The sequence below is a fragment of the Zea mays genome, chromosome 2 (genome assembly GCF_902167145.1).
Source record: "Zea mays cultivar B73 chromosome 2, Zm-B73-REFERENCE-NAM-5.0, whole genome shotgun sequence".
In the NCBI taxonomy this organism is placed as follows: domain Eukaryota; kingdom Viridiplantae; phylum Streptophyta; class Magnoliopsida; order Poales; family Poaceae; genus Zea; species Zea mays.
The window spans coordinates 210509265-210533610 of NC_050097.1; the positions used below are offsets into that span (position 1 = coordinate 210509265).

General features: G+C 45.2%; 1 protein-coding gene, 2 non-coding genes and 1 pseudogene across 3 annotated transcripts; 2 read left to right on the forward strand and 2 right to left on the reverse strand.

Annotated features, from left to right (window-relative positions):
- Positions 1–632: 632 nt before the first annotated feature.
- LOC111590977 (uncharacterized) lies at positions 633–790 on the reverse strand (annotated as a pseudogene).
- Positions 791–2593: 1803 nt separating this feature from the next.
- On the forward strand, positions 2594–10902 carry LOC103647724 (uncharacterized). Its single transcript, XR_002267707.2, has 5 exons — positions 2594–3313; positions 4159–4233; positions 5053–5122; positions 10376–10526; positions 10629–10902. It is a non-coding gene; the product is annotated as an uncharacterized protein (transcript).
- A 302-nt stretch (positions 10903–11204) lies between these two features.
- LOC103652241 (uncharacterized) lies at positions 11205–15466 on the forward strand. The gene is made up of 6 exons (XM_020549137.3): positions 11205–11338; positions 11406–11704; positions 11844–11998; positions 12196–12616; positions 12689–12771; positions 15319–15466. The coding sequence occupies exons 2-6, from the start codon at positions 11639–11641 to the stop codon at positions 15464–15466; spliced, it is 873 nt and encodes a 290-aa protein (XP_020404726.2). The 5' UTR covers positions 11205–11338; positions 11406–11638.
- Positions 13007–14132, reverse strand: LOC103650667 (uncharacterized). Its single transcript, XR_004856423.1, has 3 exons — positions 13935–14132; positions 13211–13332; positions 13007–13118 (listed from the first exon to the last, which is right to left on the reverse strand). It is a non-coding gene; the product is annotated as an uncharacterized protein (transcript).
- Positions 15467–24346: the final 8880 nt, after the last annotated feature.

Consider the following 24346-nt stretch of genomic DNA (forward strand, 5'->3'; position numbering starts at 1 on the left):
AATCTTTGCAAGCGTCCCCTTACCAAATTCCGAAGTCCTTGAGGAGTGATGCATAAAACGTAGCGAGAAAAGGTCATATTTATCCACTCGAGGTCGTTTTCGTGAGAAAATATTTTGGCAGGCGGATATCCTCAACCTCAAGCATTCGATCGATGGCTGCGTCTTTTCTTCCGCCACTTCCACTTGAGATAGCTAGGCAAGCGCAAGCGTGCGAGTATTTCCCCCAACTCCACCCATTTCCCCCTTTTTCTTTCTCTTTTTTCCCATAAATGAATCCATGTAATCGAGTGGAAAGGAATAGTCCTTGGAGCTAGCAGCCTAGCAATCGAGTGGGTTTATTTTAGTAAAAAAAAAAAGAATTTCAGTTGAAGCTGACAGAGGGAGCAACCACATCTGAAAATAAAGCTAGAGTTCACCGGAACCGTACCCTCTCTAGTTTCTAACCAAATAATTAGCGTAATTTTCACAAGATTGGCATGGCCATGACCATGGTCATACCATATGGCATACTATCAGTTTGGATCGTGAATGAGATATACGAATGTTTTCTTTTGCCATTGATTGATCTTACTATTATTAACTAAAGATCCTCATATATAGAACTCTCCACGTTTAATTCTTATATATACACAAGAAACTAGTCCAATACAGTACGCTGCGACGACACAATCATACTAATACTCATAAAAATAAATTTAGTATCATAGTGAACATATGGTTCACATATCAGTTATTAAACCGACAAGATCAAATATTACACTTTATTTTAACGACAAGATCAAAAAAGAATAAGACGAAAAGACAAAAAAAAGAATTTAATATCATAGTGTTTTAAAAGAGAACAAAAAAATAAATTTTAGAGATTCTCGTAAAATTTACATACTTTTGGCACTAGTTCGATAGACTCCTACCATAATTTTAAAAATAACCATTGGAACTATATTGTACTTTCTAAAAACTTGTCCATTCTTTATTATAAAATATAATATAAATTATTTTTAAAAATCTCTACTCTTTAAAGCACTAGTTTCGTGCGTCGTGCCTTACGTGTGAAGCGCGTAGGTCTTTCCTCTCCTTAGCTTCTTACCTAACAATGAGTCCAATAGGCTATTAGATTATAGATGAGCCATGAGAAACCAGTCAAGTCCAACACGATAGGAAGTCATATGCAATGCAACGGACCCATGTAGTCCCACCTCGCTAGCTAAATAAAAACCAGCGACCAAGCAAACTATATAAAAAAGTTGAGCTCCGTTTCAACTTTTTTTTGCTTTACAAACTTTGCTCCTAGCCTCCCACATAAACTATAGCAAGGAGCTGAAGAGCGCCAAAACAAGTCTAATTACTCACTCGCATCAATCTACTAAAGACGAGAAGTCTCCCATTTTGTCTAGAGATAATTCATTCAAAAGTCATCTCTAAATATAATTTTTGAAGGCGGACATTTTATTTACGGAGATCGTCAAAAATAACATGCTAAAAATAGCCTCCATTAATAGAAACGAAGAGGTCATTTTTGGAGAGACACTTTTTAAGCGGCCGGGCTGTCACACAGAAATGGTATAAGGTCTAACGAGGGACAAAAGAACCATGACCTAGATAATAAAGTAAGATTGTGCATAACTAACTAGACTTAATATTGCTATTGAAAAGTTTAAAGATCTCCAAAAGGAAGTTGTTCCTGTGTAAACGAGAGACTTAATATTGCTATCGAAAAGTTTAAAGAACTTTATGAACCCCAAATCTATAATAAAGCTGCTCTACACGGTAGAGAGTTAGATGAATCTTGATGGATCCGAAACTGACGAAGCTCTAATAAATTGGTCATATATAGTGGCTCACCTGCCGGCCGTAGTAGTGATAGTGATATATACACACACATTGATGGTTGATCCCGTACGTCATCAGCACAGTGGGGATCGGACAAATATACAAGTCTTGCATGACTGGTAGTGACGACGATATATATATATATATATATATATATATATATATATAGTGATATATACAGCTCTACAGCGCATATACACATGTGCTTCCGTTGTTCCACTCCATGTGGCACACACAGCACAGGGACCGGCATGCAACTGGCGCTTCAACTTGGGCACGTATACAGTCCAAGCAATACAAGAATGCGGCCGGTATGTTCCAACGGACCAAAGTGCTCCACACAACTACGACGGAACGGAGACGGCCAGCCGGCGACCGCCCAGGAATGGTTCACATATAATCTGAAATGTATCTATAAAATATAAGTAATTCTAAGATTCTTGAAAAGTCAAAGTTTTTAAATTTTAACCAAAAATATAGTGAGAATGATAAAGATTTATGATACGAAATAAATATAGTATAAAAATATATTTAATGAAGAATCTAATAATATAAATTTGATATCAAATTGTATAAATTTGGTCAAACTTAAAAAACTTTGATTCTTTAAAAAAAACTTGGAATGACTTGTATTTTAGCAGTGAGGGAGCATATAGGTGTACCCCACGCCCTGCCAATGATCCACGCGCTTTTCGTACGTGCGTCGTGCGCGGCGGCACACACATTTCCGCATCTAATAAAGTATTAAAACCTTACCTGGTTTCAGCGTCCGTCCGCGTTCGGCGGGCTGCGTGGCCCATGTGTCAACGCACGCGTCATACGTCGACCGCACGTGCAGCCAGGGCTTCCTAGCCTGCTTCGCCCATACGTGGACCCCACGTGCAGCCAGGTCTTCGTAGCCTGCTTTGCCCACATGTCACGCGTCTTTTCCTCTTCCTTTGGCGTTCCAGACGGCGGAGACGGCGGAGACGGCGGATGGGCCAGATCTACAGCGCAGCGCTCGGTCGCCCTCTGTAGACGCGGCCGGCTCCGTCCCTCTCCGTTCATTGACGCCGCCATCGCCTTGCGTTGCCTCGTGCGTCGTCGTCGTCGCTTCGGGGGCCATGTGGTGCTGACTCAGTGGTCCCTGCCTCCAAGCGGGTCCACGCGCAGCTGCTACACGGAGAGGCGCGGGACTACGCGATGCTGCGGAGCCATCGTCGAGTCGCCGGCGGTCTCCGTTGCGACTGTGCTGCAGCAGTGACAGGCATGGCCGACATAGTGCCGTCCTCTGGGTGTGTACTTTCTTCCCCTTAAATATTTCCTTCCCCTCTCCTTGGAGCCCGCTCGCATTATTTAGTCCTTATATATATACTGATTCTCGAATCTGTCGTCCTCATTGTTTCGCTCTTTTGTTTTGCAAACCTTCGTCCTCATGGGAGCGTTTGGTGTGTTCCTGCTGCCTGCCGTGCCCTAGCCATTGTCGCCGCCTCCGTAGGCCTAGGTTTGCTCTGCTATATCTTTTTGGTTCATGTCCATGTGTCGCTGCTGGAATCGGTTCCAGATCCGTGCATTCATGAGGGCATGTTGTCTATGCGTGCTTGGCCTTGGTTAACTTACAGATCTGTGCATTTGATAGGGACGTGTTATCTATGCATGTTGGATATTTGGTTGGTGCATTTTGGTTCCAGGCTTGGGTGTCGTGTGCGCATAGATAGCTTTTGTAGTTTGCTATTGTTTTTTTCCTGGTCAATCGAATGACACATATCGGTTCTGCTATTGTTCACAAGAGGTTTTCTGTGGTGTAGTCTTGCTGATGTTTGGATTAAGGACAGTAGTTGTTCCAAAAAAATGTTTGGTCTGTATTAAGGAGAATAGTTCGACAAAAATACCATGCCTTTATTGCCAAAGAACATTACAACAGTCTATTCAGAACGCGACTCTCACATTACATAAAAGCACATGTAAAGAGCTGCATACATGTGTATGCCTTTTCGCTGTTACCGTTTACGCATGCGAAAATTAGCGGTACAGTCATATGACAGTTAGACATGGTGGTTCCCTTCATGTTTACACTTCCATGACTTTCTCCCCTTCATGTTTACACTTCCATGACTTTCTCAGATCTATTGCCATGGTTTGTTGGATAATGATGATGATAATATCTAGATGTTCGCGTCATGTTGCCCTTCCTGTTTCTACGTAGCTGACATTTGGGAGCTGCAACAATGTTTTTCTTTGTTTCATTCCATGCATATTGACATCTAAAAGAGGCACTGGGCTCTACTTATGTGCAGAGATATGTCCTTGCTTGCTGGTTCCGTAATTCTTATGCCTGCCTTTTTTCAGTGATCTGGGTGCCTGTTGCCTGGGTGACTTTTACCGCTGCTTGGAGGACTCGCCGCTTCGGATTTCCGGTCGTCGGTAAGTGTATGCCTATGCGTCTGTTTTGTTTCTAATGTGCTCTATTGAATAATTTCTACAATGTGATGGTTCAAAAGAACTTTATGTACTGTTGCCGATGCTGGGATTAGGGAGCTCAGTTCGACCAAAAGTATGTCTGATATGCATTAAGGAGGAGAGTTCGAGCAAAAACACCTTAGCTTTTTTTTGGCAAAGAACATTAAACCAATCTACTTTGAGCGCGACTAACATTACAAGAAAACACGTCGTAAGGTTTTAACTGCACCAGATACTCATGCTGAACTATAAAAGAGTCATGGTTTAAGGTATGGCTTAATAAAAAAAGAATTTCTGCCACCATATGCAGAACAAATAAACAGGGTAGAGCAGGTACAAATACTGACACCAAATCTTGTCACATTAGATGGGAGATTCACTTTGACAAATTTAGCAGCCAAATAGATAGCGTCGGCTTCAATATGTTGCAGGCCGAACTGCAGGCAAAACGAAGTACGCAGGCCTGCATACCGATCAATTAAAAAATTCTAGGCACCTAAGGAAGTGGGCTTCTTTTAGCAATACAGTTTCGGTGACAATAACCTTCGAGACCCCAAATATGTCTTATATGTATCAATCTGAATAATCATAATAGTATCGTTTGCATGCTCGTGTCATGTTGCTTTTCTTGTTTTTACACAGTTGCCATTTGGGAGATGCATACATGTTTTTCTCTGCTTCATTCCATGCATACCAGCCTCTATAAAAAGGCACTAACCTCTACTTATGTGCGGAGATATGTCCTTGCTGGTTGGCTAATTCTTATGGGCTATTTTTTTCCAGTGATCTGGGTGCTTACTGCTTGGGGGCATCTTCGAGGAGACCACTCGCCATTTCGCGTTTTCGATCGTCGGTGAGTTGTGCCTATGCGCCTGATCTGTTTTTAATGTGTTGTTTGTTAAGGGGCTACGAGCCAATTTTTCACCAATGTTACGTGACATTCTTCTATGCTATGCGGTATATAGTGCTATGTCTAATTCTCCATGCGTGCGTGTTGCGAGTCGCCACGAAGCGAAGCGCCCGAGGCACAGTGCATTTGCACAGGGTTAGTCCTCAAAAATTCGCTGCTTTGTTTATGCATGCGATGGTCGATAACCATCCTAATTTGCGATGCCTCTCTTGCGGGCCAAAAAATGCAACCTCTTTAGATTGCCCGGTCTTTGAGACAGCTGATGGCCATCGCATTTTCCATGCTGAAGCCGAAATAGACTCGTCTAACCTTCCGGGGACCTCTAACCAGCCAATACCTGCGCTACAAGAATCACCTGGTACAGCCATGTTTGCCCATTCGTTCCTTCAGCAAAAACAATATGGTGTTAGTGATGCTTATGTCGACACAGGTAGTAGATCTATAATGTCATTCCCTTCAGCGCTTGCCGCATACAATAGGCGACGCCGGCGCAGTAGAGTACGTCACATGGTAGCTGACGAGCCATTGTCAATCACGCTTCCTTTGGACAGGTCATACGTAGATGCTCTAAAAGGTGTGTATTATGCCCAACAATTCTGGTAACATTCTTCCTGCTTTGCTGTGGTGCGACCCTTTCACTTTTTCATGTGTAGATGCCTACCCTGAGAGGTCATACTATGGTGGACCCGAACACGTATGCCCATACTGCCATGCTGTTTTTTGGTTCCAAGAGCGTGTCAAAAGCGATTCCTGCTCGACCCAAAGGAAAATTGTGTACAACCTTTGCTGTAGAGGAGGGAAAGTGAACCTAAAACCATTTGAACGTCCGCCGCCTTTGCTTGTTGATCTTTTGAGATTTGATGGAGGTACTCGCTCGAGGCATTTTTTGAGGCTTATCCGGTCCTACAATTCATTGTTTGCATTCACCTCTTTAGGTGCGTCCATCGACAAAACGATTAATAACGGCACCGCGCCTTATGTTTTCAAAATTAATGGGGTCGTGCACCATAAGATTGGCACCCTACTTCCACAGCGTGGGACACAGCCAAAATTTGCCCAGCTATACACATATGACACGGAACATGAGACCCAGAACAGGCTAGGCATGTTTGAGACCGATGATGGCGCTGGTGGCCACCCAGACCCTGAAATAGCGTCGTCGCTGCTCGATATGCTGAATGAAAACAACTCACTTGTCAAAGCGTTCCGATACGCGAGAGAGCGCCTTGAGCGCGAGGGTGATCAAAAGATAACACTCAGATTGCTAGGCTGCAACACACGCCATGATGTGCAATACAACCTACCCTCAAATGGTGAGATCGCTGCCATAATTGTTGGTGACTACACGACTGGAGAACACACGTACGACGTTCTTGTGCACGATAGAGAGTGTGGCCTAAAACGTGTTTCATGCTTGCATCCAGCATACATGCCTTTGCAATATCCGTTGTTGTTTCCTTACGGTGAACATGGCTTCCATCTTGGCATTAAGTACTTTGGTGCTGACGATGTTGGTTCATCAAAACGAAAATACGTTACGATGCTTGAGTTTGTAAGGAGACACCTGCACTACAGATTGGATGAGCCAAACCCATATACGTGTTACGGTAGATTAAGTGATCAAATAGATGTCGATGCATATTCAACTATCGAGGGCAACAGGCTACAGTTCATAGCAAGCCACCAAAGCGAATTGCGTTCAGAAACTGTCCAAGGCATAGCTGACGCCATTGATAAGGGCTTCCTCAATGCTGATTCGATTGGCGGTCGTGTAGTTGTTCCTGCCAGCTTCACTGGTGGTAGAAGGTACCATGTCATGAATTACCAGGACGCGATGGCTATATGTAGGGTATACGGACCTCCAGATCTTTTTGTGACTTTTACTTGTAATACCAAGTGGAGGGAAATAGCCGATGCCTTACGCTTTGAACCTGGCCAACAACCATGCGATCGTTCTGACTTGGTGGTGCGTGTGTTCCATATGAAAGTAAACGAATTCATAGCAGATATTAGAGAGGGAAAGACATTTGGTTCGATACTTGCGGTCCTATACACTGTTGAATTCCAAAAACGTGGCTTGCCGCATATACACTGCCTTGTGTGGCTAGCCGATGGGAGCAAAGAGTTTAGTGCTTCTATTGTTGACAGATTCATTTGCGCTGAGATTCCTGATATCGTCGCTGACCCTTTAGGGTTTGCTTTGGTCGACGAATTTATGATGCACGGTCCCTGTGGTGTCGACAACAAAAGATGCCCATGTATGAAAAACGACAAATGCAGCAAAAAATTCCCAAAGCCTTTCCAAGAAGAGACAATCTTAGACGGATTTGGCTTTACTATCTATAGGCGTAGGCCTGATGACAGACATGTTCTCAAGAATGGTGTGAGACTTGATAATAGAAATGTTGTTCCATATAATATGCACCTTCTGAAAAAGTATAACGCACACATAAACGTTGAATGGTGCAACAAGTCAAACATGATTAAATATCTATTCAAGTATGTTACGAAGGGAATCGATAGAGCAAAGGTGTACTTCGAAATCACCGCAAACACGTCTAACGCGTCGCCTGCTTCGCAGGTAGCCCCACCGAATGAAATCCAGGAATACATCGATGCTAGGTATTTGTCTACATGTGAAGCACTATGGCGCGCATTTGAATATGACATTCACTTTAGAGTGCCTTCTGTTGAGCGGCTTGTTGTACATCTTCCTGGGTTAAACCACGTGCGATACGAACCTAGCGCGGACCTGCATGCGTTGCTTTCTAGCTCTGCGGCCAAAAGCACAATGCTGACTGAATGGTTCGAGGCTAATTTGAGGCATGAACAAGCTAGATGCTTAACGTATTGCGACTTCCCAAAACAATGGACATGGGATGCCTCGGCTCGATGTTGGAAATCGAGGTCTCGCTGCACAAAAATTGGACGCATGTACTATGTACATCCTACTGCTGGTGAACTATACTACTTACGCATGCTATTGATGATAGTTAAGGGTTCAACAAGCTACGCTGATATCAGGACGTTCAACGGTCAAGTGTACGACACATTTCGTGCTGCCTGCGAGGCGCGTGGGTTGCTTGAGAGCGATAATGAGTGGAAGTTGTTGTTTGACGAGGCGATCGTATCCGCGTCGTCGTACCAGCTCAGGCAGCTTTTTGTGACCGTGGTTATGTTCTGCCCTGTTGCTAATGTGCGTGCATTGTTTGATACATACTGGCTATCTTTTACAGATGACATTGTCCGACAACTTAGAGATACATTGGGAAATCCTAACTACAACATACCGCATGAACAACTCATGTCTCTCCTGATACGCAAACTTTCGGCTGCCTTTGCTAATAGTGGCGGGAACATAAATGATTACGGTCTGCCAAGGATAGATGTCCAATGCGCTTTCATGGATGAGAACAGATTAATTAATGATGAAATTGACCCTGAGCCATTAATGTTGTCGATGCACGCTGATTCCTTGGTTACACAGTTGAATGCGGAACAACGAACCATTTATGATACCATAATTGGTCGTGTTTATAGTAACTCACCGGGTTTTTTCTTTGTCTATGGACATGGTGGCACAGGCAAAACATTCCTATGGAACACTATAATCGCAAGGTTACGATCCAAAAAGAAAATAGTGCTTGCGGTGGCCTCCTCTGGTGTCGCATCCCTACTTTTGCCCAAAGGGCGCACTGCACATTCAAGATTTAAAATACCATTCGATGTAAATGATGCTAGCACGTGCAATGTCAATAGGGGTACCATGCTTGCAGAACTTATACAGGTGTCCTCCCTCATTATATGGGATGAGGCGTCAATGACGCACCGTTGGTGCTTTGAGGCTTTAGATAAGACAATGCGTGATATTCTTTCAGAGCATACTCCTTCAAATGCGCTCCTCCCATTTGGTGGCAAGCCTGTAGTTCTTGGTGGCGATTTCCGTCAAATACTACCTGTTGTTAGAAAAGGATCTCGCTCTTCCATAGTTAACGCCTCTATTACAAACTCTAATCTATGGCGCCAAGTTGTCCTCCTTAGGCTGCGCACCAACATGCGCCTTTTTGATCCCTCTTTGCAAGAAGATGCACGAAAAGAGCTTGACATGTTTGCCAGATGGGTCCTATCTATTGGTGATGGTACCTTGCCTGCTGAAAGAAGAGGGAGCGAGTGTCAGGCTACGTGGATTACAATCCCTGCAGATTTGTTGCTCCAGGTTGAGGGTGATAAGGTAGCTGCCCTTGTATCAGAAGTATACCCAGATTTTCTGTTGAATTACCAAGATCCCACGTACCTTTCCTCGCGTGCCATTGTTTGCCCAAATAATGCCACAGTTGATGACGTTAACAAATACGTTCTCTCGCTTGTCCCTGGAGAAACCGTACAATACCTGAGCTGTGACGTTATAGCAAAATCGTCGGAACACATACCAGACTTCGATGTCCTCTACCCTACTGAATTCTTAAACTCAATTGATGCAAGCAATTTTCCTACCCACAAACTCGAGCTAAAAAAGGGTGCCATTGTGATGCTGTTGCGCAACCTGAATCAAAATAAGGGTCTCTGTAATGGCACAAGGCTTCTTGTCACTGAACTTGGTCAACGCATCTTGCACTGTGTAGCGCTTACAGGATCAAATGTTGGGGAAGAAGTCTTAATACCAAGGATTGCCCTCAATACTACTGATGTGAAGTGGCCCTTCACACTTCAGCGACGCCAATTCCCAGTGCGTCTGTGTTATGCAATGACGATAAATAAAAGTCAGGGGCAAACGTTATCAAGAGTTGGCCTTTACCTCAAGGGACCTGTCTTTACGCATGGCCAGCTTTATGTGGCTGTCTCCCGTTCAACGTCTAGAAATGGACTTATAATCCTGATTGAAAACGAAGATGGTTCGTGCGGCTCACAGACCCGGAACGTTGTTTACAAGGAAGTCCTTGCTGCCGCTGATGCGGCTGCCACTTAGTCCTTTTACTGCTTGGTTGCTGTAGCGCCATGTGTGGCGTCTGTAAATAAATAACGTCGTCAAGTACCTGCACGTTTGTTTCTTATAGTTTTGTTTCTACGTTTGCAGCTGCTTATGTGTGCTATGTATAGGTTAGTAAGAGAGTTGTGTTTTTTTGTCATGCTTTGCACATGCTGTTTCATGCATGGGTTTCGATGTCCTTACTCTTATGTTTTTTCTTCCTGTTTTAGCTTGTAGATGGGAGACGTGTTGATCCCGGAGCTCCAACGTGGGAACACTTCTGTGACCATATGCGCTCGCGTTTCTCGTTTATGGGACTTCTGTGATCCTCAGGATGAAGCAAAGTTGCTCCATTGTGATATGGTGCTGCTTGACGAAGAGGTACAACATGTGCACGCTTATCTATTTGGTAAAGGGAAGGTGGTACTGTTATGAGATTAATTGTTATTATGATGTTGTTTCCTCCATCGCTACTTTGTGCAGGGAAACGGTATCCATGCTGCAATATTCCCACCAGTCATACAAAAGTTCAAACCTCTGATAAAAGAAGGAGTCGTCTACAACATCACATACTTCCGGGTCAGAGCCTCGAACAATTTGTACAAGCCTGTTTTCAATGAGAACATGATTACCTTTACAAACTGGACAAAATTGGAGGAGGTTGTTGAGGTTCCGCCAGCATTTCCTGTGCTTACCTACTCACTCACACCAATAGACCAGCTCCATTTATGTGTCGACCACAGAGAGTACTACACAGGTAGACTTTCTTACTACATAGGTATTACAAAATTTAACAAACTATAATTTTGTTGTATTCGTTAATTGGATCCAATACAGATGCCATTGGAATTGTCACTTCCATCTCGGCCGTGGCACCGCACCGATCCAGAGGGCAACATACAACCAGCTCTAAGAGGACTATTTCCTTGTGCAGTGTCAGGTTCGTTATACATACCTGCTGCAGTTTTTGGGTTTAGTCGCGTAGGGGTTTGTTTCCTTTGCCTTCATCTACATATGCTTCGTTATATGACTCTACCTACATACTTAAACTGAAAACAGCAACAACAGTTCGGTAAATGTTGCTCTATGGGGTGGGCAAGCTAGCTTATTCCCTGGAGAACAGATCTACAACGATGGCCAGTCCTCTCCACAGATCCTGATGTTTGTTGGCATGCTTGTCAAGAAATACGCGGGTATACTAACTTTGAACTTTTGAATTTAGTCCTTTTTATAGTTGGGACCTAATGCCCTTTGTTTTAGATGGACTGTGCTTGTCTGGCGGCTCACCCTGTAAGTGGTACATTAATCCTGATGTTCCTGAAGCATGTGCCCTCATGGCTAGGTAATATTCTGCTATGCTTGCTGCACGTATATGACTGTTGTTTGTCTTCGCTGTGTTCTAACTTGAGCTTGATTCATTGTATGTACAAACCAGTGCGAGGAAAGCGCATAGTCCCATTAAGTGGAACGAGGTTCTATCTTCGAATCAGCCTATGCCCCATGTTCCCGAGGAACAAAAAATCGCTTGTATTAGAGATCTGCACCCATTTGAGAATAAGGTATGTTCCATGTTTGATTAGCTTAGTCACTATTGCCTTACCAACTGTAATCGTCTTCTGTTACTGTTTTCCTGCAGTCGTGCCATACTTGGTTGGGTCTGGGAATATAATATGACCGTATATTTACATGTTCGTGCAGGATAGGGAATTCTTGGTGACAGTCACTGTAAAAAAGATTGGTGATAGGTGGTGGTACAATGCATGCAAAAAATGCACCCGCACTGCTGTGGCTCATGGGGATTCCTACAAGTGCAGCGATCAAGTTTGCGCTACCATTGGCACGCCCAACCAAAGGTTAGGCAGCATCTCTTCACTTCAATTGCCTCCATTCTACCTTTGCCTCCCAACAGCTCTTGCAGTTTTGACTCCCACTCACATCTAATATGCAGTAGCTGCTTTTCTATGCGTCACCCTGATTGAACGTTTCCATCTCCTATACATACGGCCTATCCATTTTCACCGTGTTGACTCGGTATCACCATGTGTTTCAGGTACAAACTACTTCTCACTGCAGGGGATGAGACGGGTGACACAGACTTCATCCTCTTTGGTCGAATGGCGCAACGCATCATCAAGAGGCCGTGCGATATGCTCATAGCCAACAATTCAACCGGCTTTATTCCTAATCCAATCACAGATCTGCTCGAGAAGACGTATGTATGGAATGTGAGTTTCTCTGACCACACAATCAATACTGGAAATATTTGTTTCCAGGTCAACGCAGTCGTGGCAGAGATAGGTACTGCAAAGGACTCCATCCAATCATCTTCATCGGGGCCAAAACAATCACAAACTGTGCTATTGCAAGGTGTACCCAGTGGCATTGAAGACACTCCTGACAAAGCCTCGAACTTGGTCATGCTTTCGACCCCGCTCACACCACAAAGTTCTCCAACCAGTGTGCAAGATAAGGTGTGCATCCCAGAAATTTTCAGATTTCTGTTGCAAACAGTACTCGCTCTGTGACTGACCCCTTATATGCAGACTATTGGTATTGGCAGCAGCACTGCGGTTCCAAGTGGTACTCCCGCCATAACAAAGGAACTGACATCCACGCCTAGGAAGAGGTAAATTCCGCTTCATCGCACTCCAACACAGCTTTATTACAACCCTTTATGGTGCGTACAAACAAAAAAATACGCTTCAAGAGTAACTAGAGGCCGAGGAGAACAAAGGTTAAGGAACCATGCTTTGTACCATGTCAGAAGAAGAGGATAAAGAGAACATCTATGGCACCACACTCTGCGCTAGGACAACTTAGCTATACACATCTTACACTTGATGGGTGTCAAAATAAGGTTACTACCTTACGGTTGTAGGAATCAGCTATATATACTTGATTGTCATTGGCATAAACAACACCCAAGGGATGTTGAAGTAGCACATCTGAGCCAGTCCCGTCATAATCTCCAAACTGAAGAGACAAAAGTATCTGACTTAAAAATGCTCAGACATATTAGCATCAAATAAGTTAACAGAACATCAATTGTATCAAGAGAGAAATACCCTAAACAAATATTCTGGAAATACTGGATCTCCTCCTGCCAGCAATCTTGAGCCTCCTGTCTTCAGATTAACAACTCGAATGGAACTACTTTCACTATCAGCAACAAGTAACTCATGCATTTCTGTTATAAAAATTCCTATGCTCAGTGCCATGAGATCAGAAACAGAATGGCAAAAAAAGAGTCAGCAATGAATACCAAAAGCTAATGAAATCCCAGAAGGCTGTGCAAACGATGTGCTGGTGGCGCTGCAACATAAATTTAATTTTTCAGAAAATAAATTCAAAACTTCAAAGTATTAACCAAATCAAGTGCAAGGATGTGCAGGAGACAAATGAACACATTAAAGGAAGAAAAGTCTTAGGCTGATCATATAAGAAGCAAGCCTGTACGCCAAGATCTGGAATGGTTATTCTACTTCAACTTTCACAGAAATTAACATAAAAAGGAAAAAAATAAACATGGCTTCATGCTGTAAAATAGGGCCTGTTACACTGTTTGGAACAGTTCCAGCTCCAAGATCCATACAGGATTGCTACTTGTAGGATAAAATAAAGCGGTTTAAACATATGTATTTATCACAAGGAAATATCGCCAAAAATATCATTAGCCACTCATCAGATAGAAACCGTCATTAACCATCTTCATAAACATTACTGCGCTGTAACGCCAATTAAAACAGCACATTTAGAACTTTCCTGACAGATAATGCCAGAATCTGTTACCTTGAGCCATTCAGATTCCTCTCATAGCCATCACCGCTAATAACTTTGGTTACTCCATCATGTAAATTGTGCTTCCAGATCTGGTGTTGCCCAGCCATTGCAATATACACGGCCTCCTCTGCGGGATCGTAGCATACATCCCATGGTGAATTTAGGACCTGCATGAACACTTTCCAGTCAATTGTTGTTCCATCTACCATAAACAATAATATGATAAAGCCAAGGGTGCTGAATTAATCCACTAATCCAGACATACAGGTGAAGCAATACTGAATTACATAGTCATAGACAATGACTTGACCACCTCAGTTTTCAGACAACCCTTTATGGTGCGTCAAAATACGCTTGTCTACATTAACATAAATGTGCAGTGCTAACAGATGAAGTCCTACACCATGGCCGATCCATGTTTGTTGTTTCTTACTAAAAACGTACAAGCGCATGACCAATGTTACGCTGACACTATTCTAACAATGATTACTGTTCGAATCATATATTAGATTGAAAACAGCCCCTGTTTATCTTTGCCTAGACCAGGGAAATGTGATCCTTTTGGCTTATGTGGATTACCATCAATGTATGGTTAATATTTATGTGTTGTTTTACACACGGAGTTCGTTGCTAGATAAATATTTGTCTTGCCTACCAACTAGATTTGGCCGATCCATGTCTGCTGTTTCTTACTAAAAACGTAGAAACACTAAGAGAGGCCAAAATTGATAATTAGCTCTATCCATTGTTGATAAATCACACGGCCCCAGGGTCTGAGACAACATCAGTAGCATTGGTACTGCTGGGCAAATGAACTGGGTCGTCATCGACCATGCTAACAATCGGAGTTTCCTGCTCCTGCTGAACATCCTGTGGAGACCGTGGTTGTTGTGAGAAGGATCGCTTTCGCCCACAGGTAGTCACTCAAAACATTGTCTATCAAACCTGCAAAGAACGTCGAAACTGTAAATTAGCAGCGGTTCATTTCTCTCAGTGTTATTTTTATTAATGGGTCCTCAACATTTCTACAAGTTATTCCTACATATCACCGTGTAGCTTTATTAATAGAACTTCCATGAGTGGAGAGCAAACCTACCTTTTCCAACAACAAGACCAGCTTGTTCCCATGTGAGCCTGTGGAATGGTACTTTGGATAGAGGCTAAAATTGATAATTAGCTTTTGAAATTGTTGCTTTCATTGCTAGATAAATATTTGTCTTGCCTAGCAGCTAGATTCGTGTCTTTAACTCTCTTCTGAATGGAATTGATACTTTTGCTCTTGATGTATATGTAGCAGACAACCATTAGGTGCATACAGTAATGGTGCTTTGGATAAAGGCCAAAATTGATCATTAGCTTTTAATATTGTTGCTAACCGACCTTTTCGTTCTAGGACAAGGTCTTCGCCTGCAAAGACAGTTACAAAGAGGTTGTTCACCGACATAGATGGAGGAACCACTGGCTTTAAGGATGCCGCAGATAACACTGCTGCTCCTAGGTACCTTTTCCCTCGTACCTATAGGTTCTCCATGAACGCCTAGGCAAGAAAATATTTTTGTTTAGCTTCCTGTCCTAGACTGTCTAATTGTAACTCTGTCCCCTTTTCAGCCCTTCCAAAGATGCTTAGTCACAGAGTGCCACAAGTCTTTTGGGCTCACAGTTGCAGCTGTTCGCTCTTTTGGATGATCGTTGTCTACTGCTTTTGTATCCAAGCTGCTATGTACAATTGCTTTCGGAAGGATGTATGATACATGTTCATGTCCACGTGCTCGATACAAATTGGCCCAAAGCAGACTTAACAAGGTATGCCGGTTTCATCTTATGCTACATTTGTCGTCTACACTGCACATTTTATGCGCCACACAATCGCAGTTTCACACCTTAGACTTTACATGATAAATTAACTGTGTTTGCACATTTTGTTACATGTAATAGGTGTTAGACATTTCTACTAACGCTGTATTACACTTCTATTCTCAAATCATCTTATCTTGTCGGTGTTCTATTGCTACAATTTGTTTGTATTAATGGCTTACTCTGAAAAAATTAAGTGTTCTGAATGCTTCTCACAACTGTGTTTCAGGTTACTACTAGATCGTGGTTCGCCATCGATGCTATGCACAGGCCACACTGGATTTCTATGCTTGTTGACATGAATGTGCTTCGCTCCCTTCATGTTTAAGCCTAAGCAGCTTGATGTGCTTGTGCCAAAGACTTTTTAAGAACTGCGCAGCAAACCAACGCTTACAGCGTGCTTTTGTGTACAACGATCATCTGCTTGTTGCACCGTACATGTATAGTCTATGGAGCTGTAAACTGTTAGAGTTATGTACTGTTGTACTGAACACCGTTTCGCAACTGCATGTACGCTGTCTTTTAGAGACAGTTGTGGAACCTGCGCCCGCGCCATATGTATTATATTGTCATATTGTATTCTACAATATGTTTGTGTTCCTACAATGTGTTTGTGTTTCTAAACTGTGTTTATATATAATGTATATGGAAGTAGGGCGCCGCGAAGCGCGCCTCCTTTTCCTAGTAATATAAACCGACCGACCGACCTGTGACTCTGTGAGTGAAGCGAAGGCACTTCACGCATGCACATGGCGATCGAGGTGCAGCCGCAGCACTTGCTGATGTGGTTACGTTGTCCTGGATCGATTTCTTTATCATGCATGAGCATGACTGCATGGTCAAAAGCAGAGGCCCTACAAATGTATGATCACTTCGATTCAGCGACTAAAACTGATCGATCTGCTGCACTCGGAATGATAACGACGTATCTAGACCAGTGGAACGAACCGGAGCTTTTTGGTTTCTTTTACAGATCGAACGTCCATGCGAGTTGCCGGCTGTTTTGCCCGGCACCGTCCATCGCTTAGCTGCGCGCTGCGCATGACATGAGCGCATATCAACAGCGACAACCACTAGCGAGCGGAGTGCGAGACGCGCGATAGGATAGTGTTGGTCCGCGGTGATGGCGCGGACGGTCCGCGCGTGCGCAGAATCAGTTAGGGTTCCTAGTTTCTCGCGGGATTGGTTACCTAAAACCACGGGATTAACTCGGAAATCAGTTGGAAGCGGATCCAGACCTCCCCTTTATATAGATGAAGGGCTACGGCCGATTGAACCCCCATCAATCGAACAAATCAAGTCTATTTCTCGTTTTTACCTTACGCATTAGGAATAGTTCTAGTCTAGTTCTAGTTTAGCCTCTCAATCTCCAAATTCTCCGCCTCTCTTCGACTCTACGTCGATTAGAGGAGTCTAGGTCGGCCTGCCGAGCCTAGACAACACCTAGGATCTCTCCTCCCCGACGGGGTCCCTCCCGGGAGCGAGATCCAGGCGCCGCCGGCGACCTTCGCCACCCCCTGCGCACGCGCGGACCGTCCGACCTGTAGGCGCGGACCGTCCGGCCGTCAGGCAGGGAACCTTTGCCCCTGCTCCAGGTCGCGGACCGTCCGGTCCCTGGTCGCGGACCGTCCGCGCCTGTGCAGAGAGCACCGCCGCCGGTTCTTGTTGAGTGTTTGGCACCCGAAAAAGGTGTCAACATACTTTTGGCGACTCCGCTGGGGAAGGTGTTTAGATCTACTAAAAATCGGGCCCTCAAATGGCCGGTTCTAAAGATCACACCGATATCTCCCCGGACAATATCCTGAAGCCGGCTGTTGAAAGTCTGACGGCCGATGAGCAACAGCAATACGAGGACTACATGCGTCAAGCGAGGGAGAAATTCTTATCACAATACACGGTGGATCGCCACCAGAAAGTTGTCAAACATGGAGAGACCGACGTCGCATCTCTTCTATCTTCGCTTCAAGTCCCCAACGTAAGTAAACCCGACGACATCCAATTTATTAAACAGTATGTAGATCAGCAGCAGGATCAAATGAAACAACAGATTGTAGGGTTAGAAGAGTCAATTAGAAAATTAACGCGTACGTTGGAGAAGTCTGTTGCTCCTAGTTTTCCATCATATGAGACTAGTAACAGGATATCTATGTCTAATACATCGGCAACAAATGGGGATTTGCAGCCCCAGCCATTATATGGTATGCCGATGAACTCATATACAGGACAAGTACCACCACCGCCATCCCTGCTTGGTAGATCGGCACCCATGAACACGGTCGGACCGTCCGAGCTTCTGCCCGGACCGTCCGACCCATATGCAGACCGTCCGGCTTGCTCTGTCGGACAGTCTGGGGCCGCCCTAGGACCACCGCCGTCCCTGCTTGGCAGACCGGTGACCCTGGACGCGGTCGGACCGTCCGAGCTTCTGCCCGGACCGTCCGGCCCTTACGCGGACCGTCCGGCTTTCCCTGCCGGACAGTCCGGGCCCGCACCAGGACTACCACATGGCGTCCCGATAATGGCGAACGCAACCGGTCAGTTCGGATTTACCACCGAGCAAGCTGGATATGCATACGCAGAACCTGTTGTTGCACACCATGCACCAAATTATTACACACCACAGCAGCAGTATGTTTCGCCCTCTACATATTTAAACCATAACGTACCATACAACCACAGACCGATCAACACTATCGATCGGTCACGGCAAGAAGGTCGATATACTAATACCCGACCAAATGAGCCCCACAGCCCAGGATCCGGTGGTCTGCCACCGGGTGCAATGGAAAAAATTAGGGAAGAGATGACTGAACTATTTCGAGATAAGTTCGGAGTTAGTGTAGCCAGAGTAGGGCAATCATACCAAAAGCCGTATAATCACCGGTTTGACACTGTCCCATATCCACAAGGGGCAAGGATGCCAGAATTTTCCAAGTTTTCTGGTGAGAATGGGAGGAGCACACACGAACACATAGGCCAGTTCCTAGCACACCTAGGTGAATTGGCCGATGGAGAAGCATTTCGTGTTCGGTTATTTTCTCTATCCCTTACTGGTACCGCTTTTGCATGGTACGCCGCCCTGCCTCCTAATTCCATTAATTCCTGGAATGAGTTAGAAAGTAAATTTCATGAACATTTCTTTGCCGGGGAATATGAATTAGGACTAGCTGACTTAGCTTCAGTTCGACAAGGACGCGAAGAATCGGTTAATGATTATATCCGGAGGTTCCGGGACACTAGAAACCGATGCTTTCGGATCCATGTCGCAGACAAAGAGCTAGCAAGGTTAGCTTTTAATGGGTTGCTATCCTACTTAAGAGACAAATTAGATGGGACCCAGTTCTTTTCGATAGCCCAGCTACATCAGCGGGCTTTAGCCTGTGAAAGCCGATTTAAAGAGACATCAAAATCGGTCGCCCGTACTATACATCTAATAGAGCGTGATAGTTCAGATGATGAATCCGCAGATGTATATACCGCTGAGTTTATTTGGCCAACAAAGGCCAAATCTTCAGCATGTTCTTCCTTACAGCCAGTTCAAAAGAATCGACAAGAAGAGATTAAATTTACCTTTAATGTTGCCAAATGCGATAAGATATTTGATGAGCTACTTAAAAATGGCAACATTAAATTAACTCATACTATCCCTCCTATAGATGAATTAAAGAGACGTGCTTATTGTAAGTGGCATAATTCTTTTTCTCATGCCACCAATGACTGTAATGTTTTTCGTCGACAGGTACAATCGGCCATAAATGAGGGCCGATTGGCTTTTCAGGAAATGCAAGTGGACACACAACCATTTCCTGTTAATACAATAGATATCGCATGCAAAAAGATCTTAGTTCGGCCCGAAATGGCCGATAAAGGCAAAAGCAAAGACATCATCATTGGTAGTCCTCGCACGTCGAATATATCACAAAAGGAGATTGTTCGAAAGGCTCCGGATGATAAGGCTAAAAAGTCCGGAGGCACCGGGGGGCAGGCACAATTAATGAGTCAAGCACGACAGCCTGTCCTGAGCATCACAGACGATCTGGCACCTACGTGCGGACGGTCCGGTGTTCAGATAGACGGTTCGGCTAACTCTGCCGGACAGTCCGCCTATGCCCAAAGGTGTCAGCCTCCACACAAAACCTTAAAAGGGAAGGAGACACAACGGAGAAGCACAAATGGTCGGCTGATCAAAGCTGACTCTACTGTTGATCAGTTGCTCTGCAAGAATACTAGCAAGAAGACCGTTCTACGTGATCGGTCAACGAAGAAACCTCGGTCACCTACTAAAACGAAATGGGTAAACAAAACGGCCCGAAAGGCGACACAACAAGCATCGCCTATTCATCCTATGAGACCAGGGTACTTTCCACCCGTTTACTCATCGTCAGTATATTATCCTGTTCAAACATGGAATGGTACGATGATGAATCCATGGTACATGTATAGTCCCTTTGTCTATCCATACTGGGGGGCACCTCCATTCTATTCCTTTTGATTCAGTGATCAAACGGTCATGGTCGAGAAAGATAAAATCTGAAACGACCGTTATACATTGATGCTTTATTAAATGATCTCAATATTGAAAAGCCGGTGACTTACATCAGGTTTAGTTCATATGCTTTTGGTTCGTCAACCTTCACCAAAAGGCAGGGGGGCATATGTTGGACACCAAATGTGTCTCGCGGACGGTCCGGCCCTGAGGCCGGACGGTCCGCGGTCCGGACAGTCCGCGGTGGTGGCGCGGACGGTCCGCGCGTGCGCAGAATCAGTTAGGGTTCCTAGTTTCTCGCGGGATTGGTTACCTAAAACCACGGGATTAACTCGGAAATCAGTTGGAAGCGGATCCAGACCTCCCCCTTTATATAGATGAAGGGCTACGGCCGATTGAACCCCCATCAATCGAACAAATCAAGTCTATTTCTCGTTTTTACCTTACGCATTAGGAATAGTTCTAGTCTAGTTCTAGTTTAGCCTCTCAATCTCCAAATTCTCCGCCTCTCTTCGACTCTACGTCGATTAGAGGAGTCTAGGTCAGCCTGCCGAGCCTAGACAACACCTAGGATCTCTCCTCCCCGACGGGGTCCCTCCCGGGAGCGAGATCCAGACGCCGCCGGCGACCTTCGCCACCCCCTGCGCACGCGCGGACCGTCCGACCTGTAGGCGCGGACCGTCCGGCCGTCAGGCAGGGAACCTTTGCCCCTGCTCCAGGTCGCGGACCGTCCGGTCCCTGGTCGCGGACCGTCCGCGCCTGTGCAGAGAGCACCGCCGCCGGTTCTTGTTGAGTGTTTGGCACCCGAAAAAGGTGTCAACATACTTTTGGCGACTCCGCTGGGGAAGGTGTTTAGATCTACTAAAAATCAGGCCCTCAAATGGCCGGTTCTAAAGATCACACCGATATCTCCCCGGACAATATCCTGAAGCCGGCTGTTGAAAGTCTGACGGCCGATGAGCAACAGCAATACGAGGACTACATGCGTCAAGCGAGGGAGAAATTCTTATCACAATACACAGTGGATCGCCACCAGAAAGTTGTCAAACATGGAGAGACCGACGTCGCATCTCTTCTATCTTCGCTTCAAGTCCCCAACGTAAGTAAACCCGACGACATTCAATTTATTAAACAGTATGTAGATCAGCAGCAGGATCAAATGAAACAACAGATTGTAGGGTTAGAAGAGTCAATTAGAAAATTAACGCGTACGTTGGAGAAGTCTGTTGCTCCTAGTTTTCCATCATATGAGACTAGTAACAGGATATCTATGTCTAATACATCGGCAACAAATGGGGATTTGCAGCCCCAGCCATTATATGGTATGCCGATGAACTCATATACAGGACAAGTACCACCACCGCCATCCCTGCTTGGTAGATTGGCACCCATGAACACGGTCGGACCGTCCGAGCTTCTGCTCGGACCGTCCGGCCCATATGCAGACCGTCCGGCTTGCTCTGTCGGACAGTCTGGGGCCGCCCTAGGACCACCGCCGTCCCTGCTTGGCAGGCCGGTGACCCTGGACGCGGTCGGACCGTCCGAGCTTCTGCCCGGACCGTCCGGCCCTTACGCGGACCGTCCGGCTTTCCCTGCCGGACAGTCCGGGCCTGCACCAGGACTACCACATGGCGTCCCGATAATGGCGAACGCAACCGGTCAGTTCGGATTTACCACCGGGCAAGCTGGATATGCATACGCAGAACCTGTTGTTGCACACCATGCACCAAATTATTACACACCACAGCAGCAGTATGTTTCGCCCTCTACATATTTAAACCATAACGTACCATACAACCACAGACCGATCAACACTATCGATCGGTCACGGCAAGAAGGTCGGTATACTAATACCCGACCAAATGAGCCCCACAGCCCAGGATCCGGTGGTCTGCCACCGGGTGCAATGGAAAAAATTAGGGAAGAGATGACTGAACTATTTCGAGATAAGTTCGGAGTTAGTGTAGCCAGAGTAGGGCAATCATACCAAAAGTCGTATAATCACCGGTTTGACACTGTCCCATATCCACAAGGGGCAAGGATGCCAGAATTTTCCAAGTTTTCTGGTGAGAATGGGAGGAGCACACACGAACACATAGGCCAGTTCCTAGCACACCTAGGTGAGAGCACCTAGAGGGGGGGGGTGAATAGGTGATCCTGTGAAACTTGAAAACTTAAGCCACAAAACTTGGTTAATCGTTAGCACAATAGTTGCCAAGTGGCTAGATAGAAATCCTCAACAAAATACAATAACCAACAAAGATCAATCACAGAGATGACACGGTGGTTATCCCGTGGTTCGGCCAAGACCAATGCTTGCCTACTCCACGTTGTGGCGTCCCAACGGACGAGGGTTGCAATCAACCCCTCTCAAGCGGTCCAAAAACCCACTTGAATACCACGGTGTTTTGCTTTGCTTATCTTTATCCCACTTGCGAGGAATCTCCACAAATTGGAGTCTCTCGCCCTTACACTTAAAGTTCACAAAGAAGCACGGAGTAAGGGAGGGAAGCAACACACACAAATCCACAGCAAAATGCGCACACACACGGCCAAGAATCGAGCTCAAAGACTATCTCGAAGTTCTCACAAGAACGGAGCTCGAATCACTTAGAATGACAAACGAATGCGCAAAGACTGAGTGTGGATGATCAAGAATGCTCTAAGGTTGCTTAGTATCCTCCTCCATGCGCCTAGGGGTCCCTTTTATAGCCCCAAGGCAGCTAGGAGCCGTTGAGAACAAATCTGGAAGGCCATCCTTGCCTTCTGTCATCGGGCGCACCGGACAGTCCGGTGCCCGATTTCCTTCCTTAAACAGCGCAGTCGACCGTTGCAGATCTAGGAGCCGTTGGCGCACCGGACATGTCCGGTGCACACCGGACAGTCCGGTGCCCCCTTCCGACCGTTGGCTTGGCCACGTGTCGCGCGCAGAATCCGTGGCCGACCGTTGACCCTAGCCGACCGTTGGCTCACCGGACAGTCCGGTGCACACCGGACAGTCCGGTGAATTTTAGCCGTACGCCGTCGGCGAATTCCCGAGAGCGGCTACTTCGGCCAAGGCAGCCTGGCGCACCGGACACTGTCCGGTGCACCACCGGACAGTCCAGTGCCCCAGACCGAAACAGCCCCTTGGCTGTACACAGCCACCTCTTTCCTTTTCTTTTTCTTCCTGTTTCCAATACTTAGACAAGTATATTAGTACACAAAACCAATGTACTAAGACTTAGAAACATACCTTTGCTCTAGATTTGCACTTTGTTCATCCATGGGCATTGATTCTCATTTAAGCACTTGTGTTGACACTCAATCACCAAAATACTTAGAAATTGGCCCAAGGGCACATTTCCCTTTCAGTCTCCCCCTTTTTGGTGATTTATGCCAACACAATATAAAACAACTAGAAAAAGTGCAAAATCACTTCAAATAAAACTCAAATTGATTTTGATTCAATTTTGGCATATATGGATCATCCTTTGCCACCACTTGGTTTGTTTTTGCAAATCAAACTCAAATCTCTATCTCTAAGTCAAACACACATGTTGAAGCATAAAGAGAGTCATTCCACAAGAGATTGATCAAAAACAAACTCCCCCTATTTCCCATAATCAACACTTCTCCCCACAAGAAGCCAGCTTTTGACAAGAGAGACAATAAGAGACAATAAAAGAGTTTGACAAAACAAAAACTCTATTCTACTATTTTCAAAATCTCTCAAGTGGTAGCTGATCCATTTATCGCTTTGGCCTTTATTTTCTCCCCCTTTGGCATCAAGCACCAAAACGGGATCAATCTTGGCCTCTTTAACCCCATTGCCTTACCAAAATCTTCAATTAAGAGTACAAAGGCAATAAGATCATAGAGATGAACTTGGAATAAGTTACCCTCTCATCGGAGTGCAGTGGAAGTCTTGCATGGTCCAAGTTCACCTTTCCCTTTCAATCCACCTTCGAGACTAAATCAAGCAAACTCAAGCAAATGGTTAGTCTCAAAGGGTCAAGTTGTAACACATCTCCCCCTAAACATGTGCATCACTTTGCAACGGACTTGTGAGGTCCGGGGAGTGTTTGTACAACTTGAGCAC